This window comes from Chionomys nivalis (genome assembly GCF_950005125.1).
Source record: "Chionomys nivalis chromosome 23 unlocalized genomic scaffold, mChiNiv1.1 SUPER_23_unloc_1, whole genome shotgun sequence".
Classification (NCBI taxonomy): Eukaryota; Metazoa; Chordata; class Mammalia; order Rodentia; family Cricetidae; genus Chionomys; species Chionomys nivalis.
Window position 1 is genome coordinate 2,105,659 of NW_026646869.1, and position 25,770 is coordinate 2,131,428.

At 47.4% G+C, this 25,770-nt stretch overlaps 1 protein-coding gene across 1 annotated transcript; it reads right to left on the minus strand.

Annotated features, from left to right (window-relative positions):
* Window positions 1-543: 543 nt before the first annotated feature.
* Window positions 544-24,138, minus strand: Snrnp70 (small nuclear ribonucleoprotein U1 subunit 70). The gene is made up of 10 exons (XM_057761007.1): window positions 23,932-24,138; window positions 23,160-23,316; window positions 19,990-20,052; window positions 19,347-19,401; window positions 11,630-11,694; window positions 11,444-11,506; window positions 7,166-7,247; window positions 4,072-4,173; window positions 1,471-1,558; window positions 544-1,393 (listed from the first exon to the last, which is right to left on the minus strand). Exons 2-10 carry the CDS (start codon window positions 23,304-23,306, stop codon window positions 715-717), a joined length of 1,344 nt encoding a protein of 447 aa, XP_057616990.1. The 5' UTR covers window positions 23,307-23,316; window positions 23,932-24,138; the 3' UTR covers window positions 544-714.
* Between the last annotated feature and the right edge of the window lie 1,632 nt (window positions 24,139-25,770).

Below are 25,770 nucleotides of genomic sequence, written 5' to 3' on the forward strand. Positions count from 1 at the left end.
TCAAGCTGTATCAATTCCTTAAGAAAGGAACTGATGTCCCCACTGGTCATCCTCCAATGCTTTTCACAAGTTTCTGCCGCCCTAAGCATTCTACAGTGAGACACTCAGTCAAACCCGGGAAGATCCAAAGGCATGTGTATCAAGTTTCCCCTTAGGGCAGTTATCTGTGGTACCAGTCAGATCTAAATGGCTGCGAAGCCTTTCTTCAGGACACGCCAGGCTACCCACTGCTTCCTCAGGGCTCACCAGACTCAAAGCTCTCCCACCTCTGTCTTCCACCAGGAATGTATGCACATCTCAACTGCTGATGGCTATCTCATTAGCACACTTTATGACCAGACATGCTTCCTACCCACACGCCTGTGGCATCCTGGCTGGCACCCTGCCTCTTGGCCTACTGTTCTCTCATTGTTTCCTATCTGACCTGACAAGTAGCCCTGGTGGTCTGAGCACAGCCCCTACTCCAGGTTGCAACATGTGCTCTAGAATTAGTACACCCAGAGGGGCTGTACAGTGACAATCTTCTGGGAAGAGAGCAAGTGCAGTAATACACCAGGTGCCCACTATTAATCATGAAATTAATTTTATTTTTAAATCCAAGGGATCAGAACAAAAAACAACAAAAAAACTTCTACCTCAGAGGACAAGCCATGGTGGAAAGGCTAGAAAGGCAGACAGCGAAACAGAAGCATGTCCACAACACAGGAAGCCTCTTCATTCGGGAGCTGCCTCCATCAGATATCCATTTTCCGGGGCCATGTACCCATCACCACCCTCTGCCTCCATGTACATGTCTCGACCATCACTACCTAGCCCTTCTAGCCCATTGTCCTGACCACCGCCACCCCCACCCCGAGCCTCATCCCTGCCCCGCTCACTGCCCCGCTCCCCCCGTTTGTGCTCTCGATCCCTATCACGGTCTCGGTCCCGGCGACGTTCCCTCTCACTTCGGTGGCTCCTACGTCGCTCCCGGTCTCGATCCCGGCCCTTCTCCTCTGGGCCATCAGGGCCATCGGGGCCAAGCTCTCCAGGAGGCCCATCATCAGGAGCGGCATCACCAGCTTCAGAGGGTTCAGCCATGTCGCCACCACCACCGCCACCACCACCACCACCGCCGCCGCCACCACCTCGAAGCTCCTCTTTTCGCTCCCGCTCCCTGCGTGCTCGCTCTCGGCTCCGACTACTTCGGCGCTTTCTGTCTCGGTCCTTGTCCTTGCTCCTCTCTCTGGATCTGCGCCGCTCATCCTTGTCTCGACTCCGGGAGCGCCTCCTCCGGTCCCGAGAGCGGGAGCGTCTCCGTTCTCTCTCCTTGTCTCGCTCTCGGCTTCTTTCTCTGCGCTCCCGCTCACGGTCCCGGTCCCGGTCCCTGTGTGGAAGTGGAGAGGGGCCCGGCCTAGATAAGGTTAGCCGTGTGTGTAAAGGGCACCCCCATTACTGTCTTGTCCCAAGAAACCAGGTGCCCAACCTTACCTCTCATCATATCGGGAAGTGTCATCTCGGCCAGAATGCCTGATGTTCACATCTGCACCACCTCTTCTGGTCCCACCAAGGCCACCTCCTATGGGCCAAGCAAAGGAACACAGGGTCAGTGGGAATGGAGCAAAAATGGCAAACTTGAGAGGGGTTCCTAAATAGTGAAAAAAACCCAAATACCTCTATTGGTAGCTATGGTGCATAACCCCATGCCACTCATTTCCATGTCTCCTTGCCACACAACAGCCTGTTTTCGTGCAAGGCTTACACAAAGTGCTAGAGCTCTCAGACACCCGAACAAGAATTTTCATTCCTCCCAAGCTTGCCAACCTTACCTGAGACCTCAGACTCTAGGCTAGTGCACCAACAACTTGCATTTTTGTGCACAATATCCAAAGTGTGAGCCCACAGAAAAGCTGAAAGAGGTTAGGTAATGTTACACCCCTTTAATCCCATACTTGGGAAGACAGGGCAGGTAGATGAGTGTGAGTCCAGCCTAGTCTACACAATGAGCTTTAGGCCAGTCAAGGCTACACACTGAGACCTTATATTTTCTTTTTTTTTTTTTGTTTTTAAGATTTATTTATTATGTACAGTGTTCAGCATCCATGTATGCCTGTAGGCAAGAAGAGGGCACCAGATCTCCTTACAGATGGTTGTGAGCCACCATGTGGTTGCTGGGAATTGAACTCAGGACCTCAGGAAGAGCAGTCAGTGCTCTTAACCATCTCTCCAGCCCAAGAGACCTTATATTTTCAAAGAATAGAAAAGCTGGAAGATCTGCCACACCCAGCTTCCCAGGGGATCCATCATTTCCAGACTCCTCAGCTGTACTCTGGCCTCCCACAAGAGCCGTAAACCTTACATTTATCTTCCCTGGAGTTAAGCTTTCTCTCCTTGTTTCTGTACCTTGAACTCCCCCATCAGTCTCAAAGCACCAACTCAGATCCTGCCTTGCTCAACACACAATGCCACTCCACTGAATTGTCATAGGCCACCAGCATTGGCCAGACAGGTTTCAAGTTTGCCAACTGTGCAAGAAAACCACAACAACACCCCCTTCAGATCCTGAACTTGCACAGATTTAACCCTGTCTGCAAAGGTGGCACATACCTGACCAATAGCACCAAAGAGCAGGCAGCACTCATATTTCAAATGGGAAGCCATCAATGAGCCACTTGATTCCAGTGATCTGACAAGGAAGGCTCATGGCTGGGAATCCCGTGCCTGTGGTTTCCTGCACCACCCACCAGAAGAGTGTCCAGAGACACCTCCTGGTCAGTCAAAGGCAAGGTTGTTAAACCAGGAATAGGAAAAGGATGGACTACTACAAAGTAGGACCCAGACTTCCAGCTGCTGGATCACAAGTTAACAATGGGCTACATCATCAATACAAGAGGATGTCAACAACATCTTTAAAAAGAAATACACGAGGTGAGTTCCGTCCGTTCACCACTCTTCACATCTGACTTGCCACAAGTCCATAAGCAACAGAGCCAGTTAGACCGTGGACTGAAACCTCAGAAACCTAGTTAAACAAATATCTCATTCTTTAAAAATAAACAGCCAGGCATGTAATTTCAACACCCAGAAGGTGGAGGCAGGAAGATCACCTTGGGCTTCAAAGTTCAGAGCCTGTCTCAGAGCTATACCCAAGTAATAAAATACTTCTATGACTGCATGTGGAGAGGTGCTACACAAAGCTTCACACGGGCTCCACGTCCACCTGTGACTGAAGATGACCCACACTCTCACAAGTCTGTACAACAGACAACTGGCTGGTTCTGAGACTTCAGGAATCTCCCAGCACAGCAAAGTCTTAAGAACTCATCCTTTTTCTAAGAACTGGAGGCCCCTGGGGGTGCACAGGGAAAGCAAAGGCAGGTAAAGCTGCCCAAGACAGAGGAGCACCTGGCACACAAGATCTGCAACCCAGCAGAGCCTAATAGTGAGCCATTAGATGAGCAAACATACAGAGACAGCAGCACAATCTCAATGCCCAGCCTCATGGTTCTCTTGGTGAGGGTCCGTTGACATCAGGGGCCTGGGACTGAGACAAGAGCTCAGCATCAGCAGGACCTTCCTTTCCTTATGTATCTTAAGACTTCTTACAATAACAACCCTGATGGAGACAGTCAATGACAACTATAATAAAGGCAGTGAGGGGACAGAGGCAAGGTCAGAGCACAGGCTGCTGCCCTCTTGCTCCAGATGTGAAGGCAGAAACTAGGCTAGTGAGTACATGAAGCCAGGGAGTAGATAAAGAGGCCATTTAGCAAGAGCAAGAGCAAAGCTAGAGGCAATGACACTCTCAAACCTAGCCTGTGATACCAAATCCACTAGGCATAAGGTGCTGAGGTCAGTGCTGAAGTTACTCCCACAAGAGCTGCTGCTGGTCAATCACTCATCCAAGAAAGACCAGGGTATGCTTGGGCGCTCATGTGTAGGTGTCTGTGTGTGCACAGTGTCTAAAGTCATGAAGCTGATGAGAGAAGACAAGCTGGAAATGGAGGGGAACAAGCAACATATGGGTGCGGAGACTGAAGGCAAAATGACCTACAAACAGGCCCAGGAACCCAGAGGGCAAGATGTACTCACCTAGACGCCGGGGCCTCCAGCCCTTCACAGTCCGGCCCCTCTCCACATCCACAAGGACCCTCCTGCCATCTATCTTCTTGCCATCTGCGTGCTTGTAAGCGGCTGCAACAGATGTGGGGGGAGGGGGATTCCCCAGAAGGTGCTCTAGTCAGACAAGGATCCATGCAACAGCATCCCTTCCCCTCAAATCCACCTGCACACACACTCACACTCCCACCAGTCAGCCAGGCAACCAACAGCCAGACAGCCCTCTTCCCACCCTGAAGGGCCTGCTCCATCCATTCCAATTCCTTTTAGGCATCCCCAAATGTCACTGGGGGGGGGCAAAACATTCACCCTGGCCACCCCCAGCTCCCACATGATGGAGCAGCCCCCTCCTGCCAGGGCGGCCAAAGTTGCTGCAAAGAAACTGGAGGTTAGCTGAACGCTGGCCTCTGCTGTGGGGAGGGCTCCTCCACACCCAGGCATGCACCCTAGACACCATGCTGGGCAGGAGGCTGGCTAGGCCCCTCCACACCCAGGCATGCACCCTAGACACCATGCTGAGGCAGGAGGCCCACTGGGCCCCTCCACACCCAGACCACACCAGTTTTCTTTCTCTGTGTTTTCATAGGGAGGTCAGTGCGAGGTAATAGACATCAGATCAGAAATGAACAGGAATGGAGACCTTAAGGAACTGGCAGGGACAGAAGTGGGTGCTGAGCTCTCCAGGGGCCTCCAAGGACCCTGGCTAGGCCCAGAGGTACATGTGCCGTGCTACTCAAAACCCTGCCTTACCTGAGCAGACTGACCCTGCCACCACCTAGCCTGGACAGCTCTGTCCTCCAGGTCAAGCTCAATGGCCAGCAGGGTATACAGCCCAGCCTGAGCCCTCAGGGAAGTTGAGGAGTATAAGTCAGAGTATGTAGGCCCAGAGTGCAAGCCTGTGATCAGGCAGGGCTGTTAAAGCCAAAAAGTCCCTTCCCTATCCAGGTTCCAGCCCTGGCCTAAGGAACTGTGCTCACCAACCACAATACCCTGCCCCACCCCTGCCCGCTCCCCCCCCAATAACAACCAGAGGAAGAGAAAAAGGTGCCATTTACCGATGCCGGCCTTGCGGGTGTCCAAACCGAGCGGGATGGGGGGGGCTCGGCAACTCCTGGGGGCCTGGCGAGGAGGCGGGCTTCCCGGGGGTGGGGTGGGGGTGGGACAAGGGACTGCTTACCTGGAGACCCCAAGCTTACCTGAGCACTCACACAGACCCCACACCCACCACCATTGGGGTAGTTAAAGCTACAGGGAAGGTAGCCAGGTCTTGGGAGCCCTGAGAGGGAGAGACTACATTTCCCACAACACCTAGAAACAGGTGGATAGAGGAAGTAAAGGGGCCTCAGAGTCTCACAGAGGAATGACTTGAACCTAGGCTGGAAGCCCTAAGGCTATCCTGCTTGACCTTAAACATCAGGCCTAAAGGCTTCAAAGCAGCTGCCACCTCACCACTTCCTGAAACAGTCACACTCCACTAGGCACTGGTCTGACTCTCAGCACTGGGGTCAGGCTTCTCCACCTACAATTCCACATGCCCTCCCAACTAGTGGCAGCAGCTGAGGCTGGCACACAAGGGACACACCTGGGATGCAGGAATGATTTCCATGCTCCAGGAGGGGCCAATTGGCCCCTAACCCCAGAGCAGAGGAGAGGGGAGGGAACTTGAGAACTGAGGTCAGTCAAGTACAGGAACCCTGCTCAGGTTCCCCATCCCAAACCCCAGGAGGCCCAACCCAGAAAACGGCAAGAAGACCATGTATTTGTGTCAATCTAGGCCTTTCTCTCTTTCCCTCTCTTCTGCCTCAGTACAGGTTTAGTAAAAACTACCACACCTTCAGTCGTTTGAAGCCTGTTCCACCCCTCCCATACCCTGAACCCCAATCCATGCACTTTGGGGAGCTCAGGCACTGGGCATCACAGTTGCCTTCTCAGGAGGCTCCCACCATGCCAAGGAAGATAGAAGGGACACAGTACCCCAAACTAGAAGTCAGAGTCTCCCCAAGACCACTATGGTGACAACCCCGCAGAAATCATAGGGCAGGGAGGGTCAGGCTGAAGGGCTCCATATAGAGCCCTGGCCCCAGAACATCCCAACTTTACGATTGTCAACATGGCCCCAGATGTCAGGGGCTGGGTGGAGCCAGTGCCAGTGCCTCTCCCACTGAGGTCCACCCTACCCCTGGGGATCAGAGAGATTACCAGAGAGCATGTGGATGGGGGGCAAGAGGGGTAGAGGGCACCCAAATGAGGAAAGGGCTGCGGGTGAAGGGGCACTGGCGGTAACTAGGGTGGGAAGGGAAGCCTCACTGTTCCTAAGCTGCCTGGCTAAGCTGGGCTGGTGTGCAGTGCTGTGATCTTACCCATGATACAAACCCTTATACCAACCATACACTGAGGTGTTGTAAGGGGAGCGTAAGCATCAGCTGCAAGCCAGCTGCGTGGTGGCTGCAGTGACAATAAGAACAGTCAATTAATACGGCGGCCCCTGGACACGCCGCAGCCCTACCCACCCCCACCCACCCAGCCCTGCCCAAGTGGACGCCGCGCAGCCTCAATGGGGCTTTGTAGCTGTGGGGGTGGGTGCTAACCATGCCCACCAGATCACTGCTTGATGAGAACTGGGTGGGGGCTGGGGAGGGAGGTGGAGGGTCGGGTGGCCTAGCCCAGTTCTACTGGGGGAGAAGGCTGGTTCAAAGGCCAGCTCTCATTCCAACCTGGCGGCCCCCAACTCCAGTGGGGGCCTAACAGGGAGAAGCTCCCCAAATCCGACACCTTCCCCCACCTCCGGCTGCCCCCATACCTCACCCAGTGCCCCCCTGGCCAGAGGTTCAACGTGTGACACTTACCTCCCTGGGCTCACACACACGTTGTGGGGGATTTGTTTTTGATTTTTAAAAAACACGTATATATATATACATATATATAAAAAAAAAAGATATATCAGAAACAGAGGGAGAAGAAACAATGCTAAAGTCAGGTACGGCAGGGGAGGGAACAGACGACGGGGAAGAGGCCGGGAAGCAGAGGTGAGAGGGTCAGAAGAAAAGGCAAAGGCACAGGTACTCACAGTGCATGTCTCGTTCATGCTCATACTCGATGAAGGCATAACCACGGGGTTTCCCAGAGCGCTTACTGTATACCATGTGGATCTGCAGGGCAGGCAGAAGGCAGTCAGTTCCACAAGTTACAGGGTTGCCCCACCCACCCCACAACCCAACTTATGGCACAGGCCTTGGGCTGGGGGACAGATAGTAACAGATTTGTCTTTCAAGAGTCCCAAGGGACTCTCATTCCAATGGGAGCCAGAGTAAAGTGGAATCCAGAGGGCACAGAAGCATATGTGGAAGGCAGAGGGTCCTTTAAAGCAGGCTGGAGAAGGTTGTGGAGACAGCTCTACGGAAACTGAATGTTCTGACGGTGGAGATCCTCAGATGAGGCCATAGGCAAATAGGCATTGAGTCAAATGCCCCTAAAGCCAGCCAACTGTGAGGAATGAACAAGGTGCTGAGCATAAAGGGTCACTACGGCTAGTTCATGCAGAATTGCGGAAAAGGAGTCTGCCTGCAACTATGGCAAGAGGTATGTGCAGACAGCTCATATATGAGAAGGCAGGGAGGCTAGAGGACCCAGGGCAATTAAGAGGCGTGGCCATACTGTAAAGGCCAAGCAAAGTCAGGCCAAGTGTCTGGGTCCTCTCTCCACATGGCAGTGACACAGGAGGCTTGAGTACAGAGAAGCAAGATTCAGAAAGAAATGCTGGAACACAGGAGGTGGGGCAAAACAAGTAAGACTTTTGGAAAATAACGGTTTTTGAGCAGGTTCCCAAGGAATGACTGGCCCCCCATCCACATTACTACCTGCCCACACACGGATAGATATGGTCCTAAGATTGCGCAGGAATCCTAAGATTTTAACTCTGCAACTTGTAATTTTCAAAAGTCAACTGAGATCCCGAGCTGACATGCTAGAGTCATGTTCCATCAAGTCACAAGAGGAGGTGGAGGATGGAACCAGTTTCTGAGACCCATGAATCACGGACGGGCCAGAGGGCCCATCCTGAGCTAATCAGCTTTGTGTCCATCATGAGCGCCAGTTCTTACTTTGTCTCCCAACAGAGGAAAATAAGGCACAGAGGAATTAAGTGAGTTTGGTATCAAATTGCACAACATCTATCTTTCTTGTTTTGTAGTCCAGACCTCACTCTGTAGCCCAGGCTAGCCTCAACCTTATAGACAATATTTCTGCCTCAGTCTCTTTAGGGCTAAAATTAAGAGTTATGAGTCATTATCCTTACAGTTAACATGTTTTCTTTTTTTTTTTTTTTTTTTTTTTTTCGAGACAGGGTTTCTCTGTGGTTTTGGAGCCTGTCCTGGAACTAGCTCTTGTAGACCAGGCTGGTCTCGAACTCACAGAGATCCACCTGCCTCTGCCTCCCGAGTGCTGGGATTAAAGGCGTGCGCCACCACCGCCCGGCTAACATGTTTTCTTTCTCTGTCCAAAACTTTCTATTTAAAATAATTTGAGGGGCTGGAGAGATGGCTCAGAGGTTAAGAGCACTGACTGCTCTTCCAGAGGTCCTGAGTTCAATTCCCAGCAACCATATGGTGGCTCAAAGCCATCTATAATGAGATCCGGTGTCCTCTTCTGGCAAGCAAACACACATGGAAGGAATGTTGTATACATAATAAATAAATAAATCTTAAAAAAAAAAAATAAAATAATTTGAGACTGATCCCATTGTAAGATGATTATGAGTTCTACTGGAAACCTCTGGAAGAGTAGCTAGTGCTCTTAACCACTGAGCCACCTCTCCGTCTCATGACCTATTGTTAATTACTGATATATCCCTAGTTCCCTTCTGACTATTTCTCCTACATGTGTTCCTCCTCTACAACTCTTTTTGAAGTTTCACTAACCTTGGGTAGTAAGTAGCCTGAACTTGGCAGGTAAATCAGACTGACCTAGAACTCAAAAGATACATCTGCTGAGCGTATGCCCGCGCGCGCGTGCGCGCGCACACACACACATGCTGGAACCGAAGGCGTGTGACATTACATCTGGTAGTATGGTTCTAGCAAAGGGTTAGGCAGCAGACACCCCAGACTGAGATCCACACAACACATCCTGTCATAGGGACCTGACTCTGCCCTGTAGCAATAACATCTGTAGACCACATACAAATTAACAAGTCTCCCTATTTAGTAAATTCAAGGCCTGTTTGGACAACTTAGTAAGACATTTCAAAGTAGAACAGAAGCTGGGATGGGCTGGATAAATGGCTCCTCAGGGGTTAAAAGCACTAGTTGCTCTTGCTGAAACCCAAGTTCCACTCCCAACACCCACAGAACAATTAACAAGAGTCTGCAACTCCAACTCCAGAGCACATTGGCAAAATACATATAATCTTTAAAAAAGAAAAAGAAAGAAAGAAAGAAAGAAAGAAAGAAAGAAAGAAAGAAAGAAAGGCCTACTTGTGATAGATTGAGACCCTGTTCTTTTTTTTTTTTGATACAGGGTTTTGCTGTATGACAGCCCTGGCTATCCTTGAACTGAGATCCACCTGCCTTTGCCCTCTAAATGCTGGGATTAGGCATGACCACCATGCCCTGTGAAACACTAAAACAACTAAATAAAAAAGTCTGAAGGTGCTAGCGATATAGCTTAGCTGGTGGATTAAGATGCATTAAGCCGTGTTCAATCCCCAGCATAGCAAAAACAAACAAAAACAAAAAAAACCAAAAAAACGTGATGGTACACACCTGTAATCCAGCACTTTGCAGGCAGACAGGAAGATCAAAATTTAAGGTCATCCTCTACTTAATGAACTCATCAAGGCCAGCCTGGACTATGTGAAACAATCTTAAAAGATTAAGAGCCAGTGAGTGAGACAGCCTGAGTCTGATCTCCAGGAGAAAAGCCCCGGAGGAGAAAATAGAAGGAGACAATCCATCTCAGTTTGTTCTTTGATCTTCACACACCACTCCTACCTTCCTCCCCCAATGTAATGGTGTAATGCAGAGGACCCAAGTTCAGTTCCTAAGAACTACATGGCAGCACACAACCATATGTAATTCCAGATCCAAGGGATCCAATACCCATCTGGCCTCCAAGGGTACTACACTCATGTCAATATATATGGTGGTGGCATATATCTTTAAGCCTAGTACTCAGGAAGCGGCGATCTCTTTGAGTTTGAGGCCAGCCTGGTCTACAGAGGGAATTCCAGGACAGCTGTAGTGACATAGAGAAACCCTGTCTTGAAAAAAAGAAACAGCTGGGTGGCAGTGGCGCACGCCTTTAATCCCAGCACTTGGGAGGCAGAGGCAGGCGGATCTCTGTGAGTTTGAGGCCAACCTGGTCTACAAGATCTAGTTCCAGGACAGGCTCTAAAGCTACAGAGAAACGCTGTATCGAAAAACCAAAAGAAAAGAAAAAAGAAAACAAAAAATGAACAAAACAAAAATAGTATCAGAAACGGCTCAGTGGTTAACAGAACACTTGCTGCTCCTGCTGCAGACCTGGATTTGGTTCACAGCACCCACACGGTAGCTTATGACTCTGTAACTCTCCTCCCAGGGGCTCTAGGAACCTCTTCTGACCTCCTAGGGAACGAGGCACCAACATAGTAAACCTATTAAATAGCAGGCAAAAGGACACTCATGTACATAAAAATCTAGAATTTTTAGCTGGGCAGTGGTGACGCACACCTTTAATCTCAGCACCCGGGAGGCAGAGGCAGATGATCTCTGAGTTTGAGACCAAAAAAAAAGGGGGGGGGGGGGGAATAAAAAGAAAGAAATTTTAAAATAAAAGCATCAATTATACAAGAGTTGTTGGGACAGTTTCAGGTACAATTCTTATTATATATATACTGCTGCCTGGAACTTACGCTCTAATCCTGTGGGCAGAAGAGTAAGATATATCTATTCGAGGTCTTGGAGACCAGCCTTGGACTCATGAGACTACCTCACAAACTGGAAAAGAAACAAACAGCCCACCTAAACTGAACCTATAGCCTTAGTGGGCCTGCTTCCTCAAACATATATCAACTTGACGCAAGATGAAGCTTGCCAATAGGTATTTTAAATCCACAAGAAATGAGCTTTTTAGCCCAGGCTAGTCTAGATCCAGTCTCTGCCTCCTGAGTGCTGGGATTAAAGGTATGGGTCACCACAGCCCTGCCCAATGTTACTTTTGATACTAAAGCTACAATAAAGGAAATAAACCCAGGCCTTAAAAAGATGTGAACCATTCCCAGGCTGGGAACCCAGTATTCTTCCTCTCTTCAGGCTACTCCTCCCTCCTCCAAATATACCAACTCAACCCTCCAGCCCAACCCACTTACTCTTTTGATGGGTCCATACACCTCAAACTCTCTCCGAAGCTTAGATTCTGTTGTGTCATAGTTCTACAAGAGACAAAGCCAAGTTAAACGGGAGAAACACACTGTTCCAAAGTCCTTAAACAGCCCATAGAGTAGACTCAAGTTCTCAGCAGCCTAGGATTCCCAGGGCAGGAGTTGGGTACTTACCACTCTAGCCACGAACAGAGTCTTGAAGGCATCGCCCTGAGCATTGGGATCATTGTGAGGGTCCCCTGTACAAAAAGGAGAATCTTTTAAGTAGACAGTGCCCAGTCTTGAGTAGAAGAAAAATGGACAGAGGCTGAGGACATGAAGATGGAACCTTAATAGGCCCCCTTCTAAAAGAAAACCTCACAGTGACTTGGCAAGCCTGATTACACACCTAGTTTCAGATCAGCTTCACTAAAGCTAGATGGTCTTTTCTAGAGTGACTTCCAGATGAGGACAACAGTGTTGGGGTGGAAATACCATTCCACAGATAGGTATTCCAAATCGCCATTCCCAATACAAGGTGAGTTGAGCGGTAACTAAATCCATGGGAACTCTCTGGAGGGAAACTCAGCTATTTTGTTCCCTAATATGTGCAGTATTGGCACTCACTGGACAGACTGCAACCACAGCCGGGAAAAGCCTGATACCAAGTAGTCTCACACTAGACAACAAGAGTCCAGGATAAGGAGCTGGAGAGATGGCTCAGAGATCAAGAGCACTGGCTGCTCTTTTAGAAGTCCTAAGTTCAATTCCCAGCAACCACATGGTAGCTCACAACCATCTATAATGAGATATAATATCCTCTTCTAGCCTGTAGGGATATATGCAGGAATACTGCATACATAATAAATAAACAAACAAATCTTAAAAAAAAAAAAAAGAGTCCAGGATAAACTGGGTATGATGGCCCATGAGTTAATCCCAGCAGTGAAGGGGCAGAGACAGACAGAACTCAGCCTGGTCTACATAGTGAGTGAGTTCCAGGCAATACAAGCTACACAGCGAGACTGTCTCAAAAATAAAGTAAGACAGTCCAGGATAGTTTTCTCCTCCCTATCCTACAGCCTCAGGCAGGGACCCTGGGCTAGCGCTGAAGAAAATGACCAGGACCAACTGGCATAAATAGACAACTAACTCCCGTTAGGCCACCAAGATTTTAAGTCTTCTGAAAAAGATCAAGAATCTATTAACCACTGGGGGGTGGTGGGTGGTATGCACGCCTTTAATCCCAGCTCTTGGAAGTCAAAGGCAGGTGGATCTCTGGGAGTTTGAGGTCAGTCTGGTCTACAAAGGGAGGTCTAGAACAGTCAGGGTTACACAGAGAAACCCTGTCTCAGAAAAACAAAAGAATCGAACTAGAGAGATGGCTCAGAGGTTAAGAGCACGGGCTGTACTTCTAGAGGTCCTGAGCTCAATTCCCAGCAACTGCATAACCATCTATAATGAGACCTGATGGCTTCAGTCATATAAGCACACATGCAGACAGAACACTGTGTGTGTGTGTGTATGTATATGTAAATCTTAAACAACAACAAAAAAAGAAAACCTATTACCCAACTCTAATGAATGTGGGTGTGCTGGGAGCTAAATGCCTGTGCTGAACTTTCTGTGCCCCTCTCACCAGCTGCTCCAGCTCTCTCTCATTCATATACTCTGCAGTATGCAGTTGCACAGTAAGAGCTTAAGAGGGAAAAAGTGATTTAAGAGGGAAAAAAAATGACTGCTGAGATTTTGAGGTCAGCTTGGACAATTTGGAAGGAGGCCTGACATGCATAATGCCTTTGAACATGGTATCAGAGGTACTTCTGCCTTCCATTGGTGGCCTATAAATATGCTTAACCAGTCTAGACAGACTATCCTTGTTACAGATATCACAAGCATTGATACTTAGCAAGTCTCTTCAGTTATCAGTTGTGACCTTCCCACTAACAGAGAAACTAAATCCAAAGAATCAGCCATAGTGGTGGTCCTCCTTTTGATTATAAGGGCATGGCTGTTAATATGGAATGGAACTCAAGACATTAAGACTTTCAACTACATTTCCACTTAAAGAGATGCCCCTCGGCTGGGCAGCGGCAGCACACACCTTTAATCCCAGCACTCCGGAGGCAGAGGCAGGAGGATCTCTATGAGTTTGAGGCCAGCCGGGTCTACAGAGTGAGTTTCAGGACAGGTTCCTGATGGAGGTGGGTCTTGTACTTATCTGTTGCTTTCATTGGTTAATTAATAAAGAGACTGCCTAGGCCCATTTGATAGGCCAACCCTTAGGTGGGTGGAGTAAACAGAACAAAATGCAGGGAGAAAGAAGCCGAGTCAGGCAGTCGCCATGATTCTCCCGCCGGACACAGATGCAGGTTAAGATCCTCCCTGGTAAGCCACCAGCTCGTGGTACTACACAGATTATTAGAAATGGGTTAATCAAAGATGTGAGAATTAGCCAATAATAGGCTATAACTAATTGGCCAAGCAGTGTTTAAAAGAATACAGTTTCCGTGTAATTATTTCGGGTAAAGCTAGCTGGGTGGCGGGATGCAGCCCCGCCGCTCCTCCTCCTACAGGTTCCAAAACTACACAAAGAAACCCTGCCTCAAAAAACAAAAGCAACGATGCCCCTCAAAGTTGCAACTTCATCCTAGAAGCTGTCCTGCTACCGGCCCTTGGCCACAGTTCAATACCAGTGTGCTGAGGATTGGGAGGAATGAAGAGAAAGGAGTTAACAGATAGGTATCACTATCTTTCTCTCTCTTTAAATAAACATTACTTTTTGAGGCAAAAGGAACCAAGAAAAACAACTTTTGTAAAGGTGCTGGGTAGCTGAGCATTGGTGGCACACACCCTTAACCCCAGTACTCAAGGCAGCCAGATCCTGTGAGTTCCAGGACAGCCAATGCTACACAGAAAAACCCTGTCTCAAAAGAGAAACAAAATAAATAAAGAATGAATGGGGAGGGGGGCACACGCACATGAGCAGGCAGATCAGAAGAATAAAGTTAGCAGACTATACGTGCACAAAGCCTTGGGTTCAGTGGCGAATAGTAGACCAAATAGTAGACCCAAAGGTACCAAGGTAAAAATGGCACCTACCTCCCAACACCAGATGTGGGTACAATGGGTATTACCTGTCCAGTGCTGCCTGCAGGGTGGATGGAACCAACTGAGTGAGACAACTAGGACAGCCAGGAAATGCTCAGCGCACAGAAAACATCTCTATGTGAGATGCCTATAGTCCTTGCTTACCACAAGGCTGACGAAGGACTACAGGTAGAAACCCATGCTACCAATCAACAATACTAATATCTGAAGAAATACAATACCTGAAAGACAACAAGTAATAGCCAGTGCCTACTACTAAGTATGGCAAGTGTGGTGTGCTTGCCTGTACACTCAGCCCCACGTCTCTGCATCAGTCATCAGGACCCTGAGAATGAACTGGCCACAAGAAGCCTCAAAGCTACAAAACTTCACTAGGCTTTCAGTTGGTTGACGCGAAACCTCAAAACTTTCCCTCTTTATAAGATACTGCACCTTGATAAGCCACTACTTTCTCATCTTTAAATTGAGCATAACCCTTCCTGCTACACATAAACATCATTAGGAATTGATAACATGAAGGAACTCCAGTGCTCAGCAAAGGAACAGACACTATCGATTTTAATGGAGCAAAGCAAGCTTTTACAGTTAGTGAGGACAAGCAGAGACACCCTACTCTGCCTGATTAATCCTGTATGTTCTATTCTGGAAAGTACAAAGCACACCCATAAACCTGCTTCAATTATCAACACGGGGGCATAACTTGATAGACCTCTATATTCCCCCGCCTCAATTTGAGAATTTCAGTTACATCTCAGAGCTTGCGATGCTGATCTTTAATACTTTTAAATCAGTTTCATTATTAACATGTCTAATTTCTAACTTGATCTACAATCCATTTAACTGAAGCTGTTTCGGAATGACAGTTTTATATACGACACAATTAAACTGTGATCCAACCAAGCCCCAAGACTTGCTTGATTGATGAGTCTTCTGACCCTTAGTCCATGGTCCCCCGGTTGACTGACCCCCACCTTTCCTTGTAAAGGAGATCAGGTAACCAATCTGTCCTATACAATCAACCGCTCACATTCTCTACCTAGTACAAAGCATACCTAGACAGACAGGGAAGGCACTGGGCTTTATGCTGAGGGCAGCAGGGAGAGATGAGCGTTTTTGCAAAGTGGCACAGAGGATTTTGGCAAGGGGAGAAGACAAGTAAATGAGACACATTGCACTTATGCTGGAGAGGTTGTGGGGAAAGGGGAACACTTCTGCATTGCTTGTGGGAATGCAGGCTGGTACAGCCCCTTTGGATGTCAGTGTGGCGATTTCTCAGAAAATTAGGAAACAACCTTCCTCAAGACCCAGTAATACCACTTTTGGGTATATATCCAAAGATTGCTCAATCGTGCCACAAGGACATGTGCTCAACTATGTTCATAGCAGCTTTGTTTGTCATAGCCAGAACCTGGAAACAATCTAAATGCCCCGTGTTTGAAGAATGGATAAAAAAATGTGGTACATTTACACAATGGAGTACTACACAGAAAAAAATAATGACAGCTTGAATTTTGCAGGAAAATGGACGGAGCTAGAAAACATTATTTTGAGTGAGGTAGCCCAGACACAGAAAGACAATTATCACATGTACTCACTCATAGGTGGTTTTTAAACATAAAGCAAAGAAAGCCAGCCTACAAAACCACAATCCCAGAGAACTTAGACAACAATGCGGACACTAAGAGAGACTTACATAGATCTAATCTACATGGGAAGTAGAAAGTAGAAAAAGACAAGATCTCCTGAGTAAATTGTGGAAGGATTGAAAGGGGGAAGGGGAGGCAGGGAAGGAAGCAGAGAAAAATGTAGAGCTTAATAAATACCAAAAAACACTCATACACATGCAAATAAAAATAAATAAATCTAACTGGGCAAAAAGACACATTGCTACAGCACTGTCCAAGTCAAGAGGGACCTTGGGTGTTACTGGCGGACATGGAACATCTAGTTTTGTGACATTTAGCAAGTAGCAGGAACAGGTCTTGGTGACAAGCTGGCCAAGTTATAATGGTATGTGATGGCCAATATTAGTTGTAAACTATTACGTGTGGAATCAACTAAAACACAAGTTAGTTGGGCATGCCCATGGGGATTTCTGGATTGAATCATTTGGGATGAGAAGATCCAACTCAAATCTAGGCCACACCTTGTTGGCAGTCAACATGAAACCATGAATAAATGAAGTTTTTTGATTGCCAGCCTTCACTCTCTGCCCAGGTTCACGCTGAGTCCTTCTTTCACTGGTATTAGAATGTACTTCTTCAGAAATCTAACACAGAATAAAGACCAGCTGGGGTGCTAGAGAGATGGCTTTGTGGTTAAGAGCACTGCTTGCTCTTCCAAAGATCCTGAGTTCAACTCCCAGCAACCACATGGTGGCTCACAACCATCTGCAATGAGCTCTGGTGCCCTCTTCTGGCCTGCAGGCATACATGCAGGAAGAACACTGTACACATAATAAATTTAAAAAAAAAAAAAGCTGAGACATCCAGTTTTGTGAACTGAACCGACAGACTCAGCCTTTCTGTTGAGAGACAGCCACTCTAATAACCCTCTCTACACACACACACCTACACACACACTCTTTCAGTTCTGTTCCTTTAGAGAACCCTAACACAGGTGCTAAAAACAAACTGAATACCAACAGGAAAGCTATATTTGGAGAAGGCAGAATCCCATTAAGAATTGGGAAGAAAGGGAAGTGATTCAGTGGCCTGAACATGGACTATAAGATATCTAATGAAGAACACCTAGCCAGAGCTCCACTGAAGTGGGAAGTCCTTCTTTTATGTGTTGTTATTATTGGTTAACGAATAAAGGGGCTTTGGCTATGGCAGGACAGAATATAGCCAGGCTGAAACAGATTTGGATTGAGAGTTGGTGGAGTCGGGGAGACGCCAGACCTTTACCAGCAAGCCACAGCCTGTGCCAATACACAGATTAATAAAATGGGTTAATTTAAGATGTAAGAGTTAGTTAATAAGAAACCTGAGCTAATAAGCCAAGCAGTATTGTGACTAATATAGTTTCTGTGTGATTACTTGGGTCTGGGTGGCTGGAAAATTAACAAGTAGTCTCCGTTGCCAACATAGGGCAACTACATCCACATAAAACCCAAGAGAGCTTGGAAAGGAATTCTAGACACAAAAGAACAGAGTTAATCAGTTTCTTGTTAGCGGCATTTTCTCTCTGTGTCTGTTTGCTGGTGGCAAGCAGAGGCACAACTCACTCTTAAGAGAAGCCTTCCTGACTCAGCATTAGCAGAAAAACTGTGCAGCTTCTTTAAGAGCTGGCTTCCTCTGGCTCTTTCAGGAGGTCCTGCACTTAAATGGAGTTTGTAAGTAGTGTCTTACTAGTTGCTTACTGGTAACATAGACCTGTTGCATCCCTGGAGCTGGGGCAGTGAGCATGGCGCACAGGGGCAATGTTGGGCTGGGTGGAGCAAACAAGCAGGGCCAAAGAGTTGGTCATAGCCTCACCCCCCTAGCATTGAAAAAAACAAAAAAAAGGTGATCCTGGTCAGAAAATTATTACAAACATGCAATAAAGACAGATTCAGAGAGAAATAAACCTCTGAACAGGTCACAGTGTGTTGGGGAAAAAAGTACATAGGCTTAGGAGGGAGAAGAGTATAGATAGTTGTCATTTGTAATAGTCAAGCTTTTAGTCATGTTAGTTAGGTTTTCTAGATATACAAAGATATATTTCAGATGGATAGGTATTCGTCAAACCTTTCAAAGACTTAACAGAATATGGCATTTAAAATGTTTTAAGAACTTAAGACTTTTCTCGACAGTGAGACATGTTTGCTTCTGGTAGCACCAATTACTTCAATAGGATGATGAACCTCTCTGCCAGATACTATGGGCCAAGTCGGCTAAAGATGGATACCCCAACGTGTCAGAAGAATTTGGGTGACTATTCAGGCAGCAAAATGTCTCTTGTCAATTTAAGAGTTTTGGAAGTTGCTTACTATGCACTTCCTGCTTACTTAGGCAATATTATATACTTAATACAGTTTCTGTGTGATTATTTGGGTCTGGGCAGCCAGGAAATGAACACACAGTCTCTGTTTACACTTCATGCACTGTTAGTCGTGCGCACTAAACACATTTGTGAAAATCCACAAGTCTGGAATATGGTTTAAAAAGAAATGATTCACTAAAGCTACAGACAATAATATATGGAGAAAAACCTCATCTTCTGACTTCAGTCTTTACTTACTGATCCTGTTGTGAGTTTGCTTACCAAGCACTACTTAAACCCTCCAACCCTGGATGGTGAAGCATCTCCACTTCTACGATCAGGAAGCTAGGGATAGAGCCAGAACCAACTGGCCAGATTACCTCATACTTTATCCTGGAGATAAAGTGGAATGTGGTCCTTACAGAAACGGCAAGTGACTGGGGTATCCTTACCTCTTAAAAGCCTAAACCAACTGGAGCTGGAGAGATGGTTAGGCAATTAAGAGCACCGATTGCTCTTCCAGAGATTGGTGTTTGAGTCCCAGCACCCACACAGCAGCTCATAACTGTCCAACTCTAGTTCCTTGGAATCCTATGACCTGTTCTGATCTCCTACATGCAGATAGGCAAACCACTCATACATATAAAAAATTAATAAAGTAAACAAGAACTTAAAAAAGAAAGCCTAATCCAAGGACTGTCTTGGTACGTGGTTGCTAGGAAATTGAACCAACTCTGCTTTCTCAGGCTCCCAGAAGAATAGTGGCCCAGGTGTGACCCAGAAAGAAGAGCAAATTGAAATTGGAGAAGATTGCTAGGAGGGAGAAGCAGCTTACACATTTTCAGCTCTGTCTCCACTTCTTGCTGTCTCCGTTCAATCTTTTCCCGTCTCTGCCAGTAGAAAGGAGAAGTAAAGTAAGTGCAAGCAGAAATCCCTGGATGGCTGGGACCACCTGCAAAGAAGTAGCTAGAAATACATAAGACTAAGAGGTGTCAGGCGGTGTCACCTTTAACCCTAGCACTTGGGAGGCAGAGGCAGGAATTTCTATGTGAATTCGAGGTCAGCCTAGTCTGCAGACAGCCAAGGTTAGGCAGAGAAACCCTGTCTCGGAAAACAAAACAGCCGGTCGGGGGTGGAACACACCTTTAATTCCAGCACTCGGAGGCAGGCAGGCACATCTCTGCGAGTTTGAGGCCAGCCTGGTCTACAACAGTTAGTTCCAGGACAGGCACCAAAAGCTACAGAGAAGCCCTGTCTCGAAAATCAAAAAAAAAAAAAAAAAAAAAAAAAAAAAAGCTGGGCGGTGGTGCACGCCTTTAATCCCAGCACTTGGGAGGCAGAGGCAGGCGGATCTCTGTGAGTTCAAGACCAGCCTGGTCTACAGAGCTAGTTCCAGGACAGGAACCAAAACCACAGAGAAACCCTGTCTCGAAAAACCAAAAAAAAAAATAAAGAAAAGCAAAACAAAAGCAACATACCTTTCTTTCCATGCGTTCCTCCCGGGTTTCTGCCCTTGTTGGAGGAGGGGCATCTCGAGGGTCCTAGAAACAAGAAAGGTGAAGGAATATAGCAAGGCACAAAAACAAGGTAAAGACTCTCAATTTAAACAGAAGACAGAGGGTAAAAATGTGGTATGTTCCATGGACCACTGCTGACCAGACTACTGCAGATTGGTGGCAAGGGCAATATAATAAAGTCTCCACCAGGCCAGGTGGTGCTGGCGCATGTCTTTACTCCCAACACTTAGGAGGCAGAGGCAGGGGGATCTCTGTTAGATCAAGACCAGCATGATATACTGAGCTAGTTTCAGGGCAGCTAGGGCTGTTACAGAGAAACTGTCTGGAAAAAAAAAAACCAAACAAAACAACAACAAAACTCCACTTGGTGGTAGAGGAGCATTATTTTAATCCCAGAACATGGTTTCAAGGCCAACCTGGTCTGCAGAGTTGAGAGCCAGGACAGCCCAAGTAACTTTATGTCTACTGCACGCACATGCGTGTGTGTCCTTTAATCCTAGCGCTTGGGAGGCAGATCTCTGCAAGTTTGAGGCCAGTGTGGTCTACAAAACAAGTGTTCCAGGACAGCTAGGGCTACACTGAAAAATCCTGTCTCAAAAACAAATGAAACAGGGACTGGAGAGATGGCTCAGCGGTTAAGAGCATTGTCTGTTCTTCCAAGGTCCTGAGTTCAATTCCCAGCAACCACATGGTGGCTCACAACCATCTGTAATAGGTCTGGTGCCCTCTTCTGGCCTGCAGACATACACACAGACAGAATATTGTATATGTAATAAATAAATAAATATTTTTTTAAAAAAGAAAAACAAATGAAACAAAACCATCTGCACTGACTGGTGGACGCTTGTTCATCAGATTGTGACATGGCTGTAAAGTACAGTTCCAAAGCAATTCTGTCATTTCCTATAGTTCCAAGTATGATTTACAGAGAGCCAAATTCTAGTTTTAGAAACAGGTCTAAAACAGCGGACAGGGCAAACCTCCAAAACAAGACAACCTTAATGGCACAGCAGGTCTGGAAATCCTCACTAGCCTCTCATTAAATACTAATTGGCACATGACTGCAAAAAGAGCATCACTGAGCCGCACAATTAAACTCCGTTTATTGGCTCGTAACATTTCCTAAGGGGTGGTGACAAGGAAGGCAGGCAGGCAGGCAAATAGTGCTAATGAATCACCTTTCTATTATCTATTAAATTCTGGCTTTCCTACTCAGTGGCAGACTGTCTCTCCTAAGACTTCTGGTTACATGGCAGCATTTCTTACATCTGCTCCAATGGGGGACATGACAAATTTTCTGAATGAAAGAACCTGACACCCAAAATCTCAAGTGATTCAGATTTAGTCACACATACCCAACAAATACAGAGCCAAAGCCCCAAGCTCCCAAGCCTTAAGCACTGCAGGACATATTGTGCAGCCTTAGTAAACACTATCCTCTTTCAAAAATTCTTCCAAGCCAGGCGGTGGTGGCGCACGCCTTTAATCCCAGCACTTGGGAGGCAGAGGCAGGCGGATCTCTGTGAGTTCGAGGCCAATCTGGTCTACAAGAGCTTAGTTCCAGGACAGGGTCCAAAGCTACAGAGAAACCCTGTCTCGAAGAAAAAAAAAAAAAAAAAATCTTCCACATTTACCTTTTTTAGCTAAGGATGTATACATGTATCATCACAGTGTATGTGCCAGAGAACAACATGCTAGAATGTACTCTTTTCTTCCACATTGTGGATCCCAGGACCAGAACTCGGGTTTTTGATAGCAAGCACATTTACCCCCTAAGTTATCTTCTGGCCCTACACTGTCCTTTTAATGTCACTTAAAAAAAAAAAAAACAAAAAACAAAAAACAAAAAAAACCTAGCCAAAACATCAAAAATAGGCTTTCTGGGCTGTTGGCACACGCCTATCATTTTGACACGTTGAGAATAGGAAGCCAGCTTTAGTGACACAGGGAAATCCAGACCAGCCAGGGCTCCATAAAAACTGTCTCCAGTTTGGGCAGTGGTATGCACGCCCGTGAGTTAGAGACCAGCCTGGTCTACAGAGGGAGTTCCAGGACAGTCAGAACAACACAGAAAAACCCCAAAGAGTGGATACACAAGCCTTCAATTCCAGTACCAAAGGGCACAGAGGCAAGCACATGTATCATGTATCTCTGCAAGCTTAAAAAAAAAGACATAAGCCGGGCGGTGGTGGCGCACGCCTTTAATCCCAGCACTTGGGAGGCAGAGGTAGGCGGATCTCTGTGAGTTCGAGACCAGCCTGGTCTACAAGAGCTAGTTTCAGGACAGGCTCCAAAGCCACAGAGAAACCCTGTCTCGAAAAACCAAAAAAAGACATAAGACATACTTGCAAATGTAATAAATATGACCAACCACATGGGTGATGGGCTAAGGACTACCAGAACCCTGCAAAATACATTCTTAATCCTACTTAAAACAAAGGAAATAGGAGCTGGAGAGATGGCTCAGTGCTTAAAAGCACTGGCTGCTCCTCCAAAGGAGGAGGGTTTAATTCCCAGCATCCACTTGGCAGTTCACAACTGTCTGTAACTCTAGTTCCAGAGGATCCATGGCACCAAGCATGCAGCATGCACACGGCGTATGCAGAATACCCATACACGTAAATTTTTACAATTTGATATGTATTATTTATTACATTTTACATTTCTTTCTTTTTACTAATTTCTCATTTTATATCCGAAATAAATAAGTCACAAAAGAGAGAGAGATTAGCAGGTCCTGGAGGTGCACACATCCCAGGAAGTGCAGCATTTGGGAACGTAAGTAGGACTGCCACAATATCAAGGCCGTCACAACAGGAGCTAGCACGAGGGTTCTGCAGCTTAAGGCACTTGCCATCAAATCTAACAAATTCAGCTTGATTTCCTGGGCCCCATGGTGGAAAGAGATCAGAGCCTCGCACGTTGTCCCGATGTTCACAGGTTTGCACACATATACCACTTATATAAGTGTAATTAAAAAAAATAAATGACGTACACAAAAGCAGAAATCAAGATGAAAAAAGTATAATCATAGTCACACAGCTAAAATGTTGCAAAGCTGAAGTCCAAGTGCAGCCTGCTCCCATGCAGAACCCAAGCCCTCCTGTGTGTCCATGTCTCCGTGTACTCACCTCAAATTCTCGGATGTACGGTGCAATGCCACAGTAAGGTTGGTTGTGATGTTTCTCATGTGGCAGCTTTTCCAGGGGTGGCAGGTACGGGATGGGGTCTCGAGGGGCAAAGAGAGCCAGAAGGTTGGGAGGCAGAAACTGTGTCATCTTCTTAAACCTGAGACCAGAAACCTTACGTTAAGGAGATTGACTGCCTCCAGGATCCCCTCCACACAAAAAACAAACGAACGGACGAGAGAACTCCAAGATGCTAATATGCCCGGAAAACGGCTGGAAGCCATATGCATGAAAAAGGAAGGTCTTGGGCAGGACCTGAGAAACAAAAGGCGAAAAACACAGAAAACAAAGAGAAAAGATCAGGAGGTGTGGGACCCAGGGACTGAGGCTCGGAGCTCAGAAGGTGGCTGGTTTCACACCTTGGAAAAGATTATGAGGTAGGGGGCCTCAGGGTAGTCCACATCAAGCCAGGGCATCTGCGTTAAACATCTGGGAGCCCAGAGGCGAAAGGAATTGTGGGTAGAGGTCCGGGATACAAAAAAAAAAAAAAAAAAAAAGCGAGGAAAAGAAGCAACATTCAAAACGCAAGGGCCTGTGGGTAGGGGACCGCGAGAGGTAGAGGGAAAGGGTCGGAGAGCCCAGGGGACTCTGGGTAGAGGATGGGGGTGAGGCGCGACCCGGGAAGCGGGCCTCAGGCGCGGGGAACGGGCTCGGGGATCCCGCAAAGGCCTGTGGGTAGCGGCCTCGCACCCGCTAAGGCCACTCATTCACTCACCGCGCAGCGCTCTCCTCAGCCTGCCGCTAGTCTCAGGCCTCGCGGCCGCCGTTCACCAACAAAACCTCCCGCTCTGGCTTCCACTTGGGCAGCGTTCGCGTCAGCTGTCTTCAGAGGTCCGCGCCGCACGCGCAAACCGGGACGCTGCTCACCACCCGCGCGGCCTCAGCTCGCGACCAAGCGGGGAGCGGGTCCGGTCTCGAATCCCTCCGCCGGCCTCACTGCGCATGTGCTGCACAAGGCAAAAGCAACCCAATGGGAGGGGCCTGGCCTTGCCGCGGGCACTGCGCACGCGCAAGACGAGACTCCGCCCTCAGACTCCTTCCACGCCTAAGCGGCCAAGCCCGGGCCACCGTACTGCGCGTGCGTGCTCAGGGCCAGCCGGCCTCTACCTAGCTCTCTGTCCAACCGACTATGCCCGCGAGACACTGACGGATGCTCCACCCCATTTTCCTTACACTTCCCGGACCTTGTACGCACGCGCCATCATAGGAATTAGTGAATATCCTTCCGCAGCCTGTTAAAAAGTACTTACATGAATGCGGTTGTTTTCCATATATTCTATGTAATGGACAAGTTCTTTCCCAAGTTTCTTGTATGTTCTAGCCACTGTTTAGACTCTAGGGACACAGCACGCGACAAAATAGTCTTCTTCTTGGAACTCACATTGTTTTAGTTGACTTTTCTTTTTGTGTGTTTTCTTTTTTTTTTCAGACAAGGTTTCACTATGTAAACCAAAATCACCTTGCATTTGTGTGTGTGTATGTACATGTATATGTGTGTGTGTGTTGGTGTGTGGGTTGGTTGGTTGATTGGTATTTTCGAGAGTTTCACTGTGTAGCCCTGGCTGTCCTGGAACTCAGGATGGATTGCAACTTACAGAGATCCTCCTGCCTCTGTCTCCTGAGAGCTGTGATTGAAGGGACATGCCACCATGCCCAGAGGGGTTTGTTTTTGTTTTTAATCCTTTGTATGTCTGTCTGTCTGTCTGTGGTGGGGGTGGCCACGTGCCCAGAGGTTAGAAGAAGGTGTAGCCCTTAGGAGTTGGAGTTACAGGTGGTTGCAAGCCTCTGAGTTTTGGGTGCTGGCAACTGAAGTCAGTCCCCCGTGGGAAAATGATACATGTTCTAAATCACTGAGCCATCTATTCATCCTGAGCCCAGGCTTCTTGCATGCTGGGTAATCTAATTACTCTGCCAACTCGTCTTGCTGGAGTGAAGGCCAGTCTCTAACTCACTGTTCCTGCCTGAGCCTCCAGAGTCCTAGAACTACAAGCATGCAAGTCATACATCACCTGACACCATTTTTAAAGATGTGCTTCTGTTTTTATATGCCTGTGTGCAAGTGCTCAAGGAGGTCAAAAGAAGGCATTGGATCTTCTAGAACTACAGGTACAGACATTTAGGTGCTGGGGACCAAACTCAGGTCTGCTCTGAGAGCAGCAACTGATTTTAACCCGAGACATCTCTCCAGCGTGACATGAGTAAATCGCAGTGGCCCTTCAGCCTTCAGTATACAGATCCTCAGGAAACAAGGACCCTCTACAGAAGCACATCCTCACCACTGAGAGCACGGTCCAGGACCCTCTCCTACAGAAACGCAGCCTTCACCACTGAGAGCATGGTCCATGGGGGCCTACTCCAGAACCCCAGAATGTGGGACATCATGCTGGAAGCTGTGGTTCCATCTGCAATACATGAGTCTTAAAAAACTTTTAAACTGGTCACACTGTCCCACACATGTATTCCTAGTAATAGGGATAAGGATGGAGCATTCAATTCCATCCTCATCTACCCTTACAACAACAAAAAACAAACAAACAAAAAAAAACACAGAAAA